This window comes from Gossypium arboreum, chromosome 10 (assembly GCF_025698485.1).
Source record: "Gossypium arboreum isolate Shixiya-1 chromosome 10, ASM2569848v2, whole genome shotgun sequence".
Classification (NCBI taxonomy): Eukaryota; Viridiplantae; Streptophyta; class Magnoliopsida; order Malvales; family Malvaceae; genus Gossypium; species Gossypium arboreum.
Window position 1 is genome coordinate 22,621,353 of NC_069079.1, and position 4,830 is coordinate 22,626,182.

Genomic DNA, 4,830 nt, shown 5'->3' on the forward strand with positions numbered 1-4,830 from the left:
TAACAGTAAACATATATTTAGAGCTAATTGAAGAAGGGTTTTTTTCGATGCTTTTTACATTAAATGAAAACAATACTAACAGACACTAGGTAGCCCCTAATATCTATCTAGTGGCAACATTGTGCAACCATAGCATCTCTACCAAATTATGAATAAATGGGCAAATGAAAGTCCCCTTCAAAAAGATGTAATGGAGATAAAAACCCCTTTCATCAGCCATAACTTCACTCATCTAGTGTGATATTAATGAAACTAATAACTCATATTTATAGTGATGTGGCTTGAGACATCATAATAGCAACATGGTTGCCATGTCTCTTAGTAATGATGTATAAATTATTCTTCACATTCCACTAGAACATTTGAAATCTTGAAGGATCAAAAAGATAAGAATGACACATAATGAAAAGACAAAAAGATAGGAATAATTATTTTTTTAATAAAAGATAATATAAGAGAATCAAAAGCAAAAAAAGACGAGGTGTGAGCCTTAAAATCATAAAAGATACCTATTTATAGGTACTTGGGCAGGAAATTAAACCAATACACCAAGCGAAATGACAATAACAAAAAAAAAGATATATATATTTTGAGAAACTCGCTGTCAAAGGCAAAGATGCATCCAAAAGTATTTAATATAAAGGCACCATGATTGGGGCAGTAATTACGACATTTTAAACTCTTTACAAGCCTTGCCAAGACCCTTAAGAGCCCCATCAAGGATTCGATTCAACCCAGATCACTTTGTAATCTGCCTTTAGTCTAAGGGGCAATTGTTATACCCTCGCCAAACTACCTAACAACTATGCTTGAAGGGAAAACAAAATGAAGTTTGGCCTTGTGGCCTCGCCAAGAGAATAGTTCTTGCCTAAGCCTCACCTCACCAAAATACTACATTATATAAGTCGAGTCCACATGATCCCCAAAATATATATGGGAAAAAGTTCTTGTCAACACTTGTTAATCCATCACTTCTCTAGTCTTAATGATGCACATATGGTTATCTCACGTAATTCCCTCCAATTGACTCCAATAATGTCCCTAAGATGAAATCTCCTACTTTACCCTCCGTACCTATGAGATAGAGTTCTAATAGTTGGGACTCATACCAAGTCGATCTCTCTCTATAAATATCATTTTTAGCACCAAAACATAGGACGACAAGGGAATAAGAGACAAGAGAACCTATATAGCCAACACTTTGATAAATACACCTTTCCAACTCAAATAAACTACCATCTTTAGTGGCTTTCAACACCATTTACAATGTGAACCGCCAGCATCTTAGTGGCTCTCCATATTATCTATGGTGTGAATCACCATCATTGTCTCCTCTAGCATCTTGTGTAACTTAATTGTGATAACAAAAACAATAATAAGAACTAAATTTTAAATATAAAAGTTAGTTTATTTGACAAAACATGAAATTTTTTACTCTTTTGAAAATGATAATTTTGAACATTTAGTATTTTAAATGTGTTTGATAATCTTTACCTAATATAAATATTTCAACAAAAAAGTGTTGAATAAGATAGGTAAATAGTTAGTTACTTATTACTTAATATTGAAAATTTTAAGTTGAAACCTGCATTTGTTTGGTTGAGAGGTAAGGAGTTTGATGTCCCTTAAGCAAAGTTTCCGATTCGAGTCTTGTGGGTGAAGAAATAGCACAAAGAGAGCTTTGTCTCCCATTTAGAGATCCAACTCAACTCCACTTCGGATTTAGTCTGAGCTTAATTTGACCACAAGATACATTAATAAGATCAAAATTAATAAACAAAAAAAAATCAAATCGAAAACTTAGCATAATTTTTTAGCACCTAATTCTTTTAGTACATTTAAACACTTAAATTTCAAACTTATGATGCATAACTAGAAAAAAAAAAGTCACTACAAGGGACCAATTGACTCCAATAGTGTTTCTAAGCTGACATCTCCCATTTTACCCTTCGTACTTATAAGATAGAATGCTAATAGTTGGGACACATGCCAAGCCAACCTCTATCTATAAATACCCCTTTTTAGCACCAAGACATAGGACAATAAGGGAATAAGAGACAAGGGAACCTATATAGCCAACACTTTGTTAAACACACCATTCCAACTCAAATAAACTATCATCTTTAATGGCTCTCCACATCATCTATGGCATGAACCACCATTATTGTCACCTCTAGCATCTTGTCTAACTTAATTGTATAACAAAAACAATGATTAGAACTAAATTAGTATTTGACAAAACATTGAGTTTTTTTACTTTTTTGAAAATGATAATTTTGAACCTTTAGTATCTCAAATGTGTTTGATAATCATATCTACTTTTTACGTAATACAAATATTTCAACAATAAAGTGTTGAATAAGATAGGTAAATAGTTAGTTACTTATTACTTAATATTGAAAATTTTAAGTTGAAACCTGCATTTGTTTGGTTGAGAGGTAAGGAGTTTGATGTCCCTTAAGCAAAGTTTCCGATTCGAGTCTTCTGGATGAAGAAATAGCACATAGAGAGCTTTGTCTCTGGCTTAGATCATGTTCAACTCAACTCAATTTTAGATTTGGTTTGAACCTAATGTAACTACTAAATACTTAAAGGCTCTTGTAATATTTAAATGTATTCAAGATTAATATACAATGTTATATTAATAAAATTAAAATTAATAATTTCACCAAAAAATTTAAAATTAATATAAAAATCAATACAAAACTTAGCATAATTTTTTAGATTTAAACACTTAAATTTCAAACTTGTGATGCATAACTAGACCAAAAAAAAAAAAAAAAGTCAACAGTACAAGGGACCAATTATAGAGGTCCCTTCTTTACATCTTAAAGTTGAAAACCTATTGACGTAATTCTCCTCAGTCAATTTATAATTTGACTTTGTAGTTTGCACCCAAAAGAAAACAGATGAAAAAAAAAAGTTTCTGTAACACGAATTGTTCCTTTCACAATATCAATTGAAGTATTAAGCAAAAGTGAGTATAAATTTGCCTGCCGAAATTGAATCTTGCCTTCAGAAACCTCTCAAAGTTGAAATTTCATGAATGAATACTCAAAAACTAGGGTTTGTGGCAAGCATGTTTAATTGGCAAGGGTGGATCACTAAATGAACCGTTGGTTATACGATGAGCAACCCAACGATTGGCAGCCTCAGTGTAGTGGACACCATCCCAGCTAATAAAGTCGGAAGGGTTTTCACAAGAACCCGCATAGATTTCAGTTCCATTTATGTTTTGTTTGTGGCCACAATATACTTGAATCTCGTCTTCATGAAAACCGCAGCAAATATTTGCAGCTTCAACAAATCCTACCAACCAAAACAATTTTGTGTTAAGTGTTGAGAGCTAAATTTAACATTAACTGACAAAAGAATAAGGCTATTTGTTCGAAATGGGAAACCATTACAAATATTAAGACTAAATTAAATATGATAATTTACCTTGCTTTTTTGCATTGCCAATCAGTTCATACTTTGCAGCATAAATATCCACATATGTGAGAGCAGCATGTGGTAACTTTTCCCTAAGTTTGATCACTCTAGCCTTAAGCTGCCTATTGAACTCCATGGAATAGGCATTTTGGGCTTTTAGACAGCCCTGCTCATCAAGTTCTTCAGGCTTAATATCATGATAATGAAGACTCACAGGCAAGCAACCAATTGGACCTGTATTATGTACCCAAAATGTCCTTGCCCCATGTTCATACAGATTCTGCTTATTACAAACAGGTGATTTTCATTAGAGTTCTAATAAATCAATATGTGTCAAACACGAGTACTAAGACATAAACTTACTTGAACTGCTTTAGCTAGCTGATCAACAATGTCTGGAACTGATGCATGAAAAGCTGAATCGTTCTTCTTTCTCAAACCAGCAGCAATGTCATTTTGGCCAATATCAAATATATAAAGAGCCTTGGAGAAGTCCTCAGGTCTGGGGAGATTATGGCGATCTCTGGGGTAACTTCGATTGTAGAAATAGCCGCTTCGATCCTTGAATTGGTTGAATTGTACAATCTGGATGTCAAGTGAGAATGGGCTCACTCCATTTAAAGACATTGACTCATTTTGTGGCCTAATGGTTGATCCGCCAATGGCAAAATTAGCACCATATCTGAAACTTGTTCCAATGGAATCCAAGTAAGGACTCAAGTGAGGCAACCCAAGGTGTTCAGCTGCGAACATAAAACAACAAAAAAAGAACCTCAAATCATTGATCTGAACAATGAAACAGACTAGAGATTTTGCTTGTTATGAAATGCATAGAGAGAAAACCGAGATAGAATTTACCGATGAAGTCGATAATGAGACGTCCGTCACAACCCCGTCCGACCGGCCTACCGAAGAAAGTCTCGCCACATGGTTTCCCAGCAGGCCAAAATGCAGCAGAGCCACCACCGGTATCAGAATTGGAATCACCAAAGTTATAAACTGCTCCAAAATTACAGGTTTTCAAGTCCTTCAACCCCACACTTTCCACACTCAAAACTGAAAAGAGGGCAATAATGATACTAAATACTTTTACATTCTCCATTGCATCAAAAGTGAGTGAACAACATTCAAAGGACTAAATGCAGAACATAAATAAATATTAAACCCAAATCAGAAAATGTGAACAGTGGGCGCAAATTATTGTATAATATTTAATATAGTGAAAGTAAAGAAAGCAGAAGCTATTATTTTAAAAATCACGTGTTGCATACAAACAATAAGCTGCATGTATGTATCTTATGGCTCAACAATTGGTGCATGTTTTTCTTTTTTAATTACAACAATCGCTGAAGTTGTCATGTACGGTTTTTTTTTTTTAATTCTATCTTCTATTTATAT

At 33.7% G+C, this 4,830-nt stretch overlaps 1 protein-coding gene across 1 annotated transcript; it reads right to left on the minus strand.

The window, feature by feature from the left end:
• Positions 1-2,707: 2,707 nt before the first annotated feature.
• On the minus strand, positions 2,708-4,614 carry LOC108488646 (GDSL esterase/lipase At5g14450-like). The gene is made up of 4 exons (XM_017792937.2): positions 4,291-4,614; positions 3,796-4,175; positions 3,442-3,712; positions 2,708-3,309 (listed from the first exon to the last, which is right to left on the minus strand). The coding sequence occupies exons 1-4, from the start codon at positions 4,532-4,534 to the stop codon at positions 3,062-3,064; spliced, it is 1,143 nt and encodes a 380-aa protein (XP_017648426.1). The 5' UTR covers positions 4,535-4,614; the 3' UTR covers positions 2,708-3,061.
• Between the last annotated feature and the right edge of the window lie 216 nt (positions 4,615-4,830).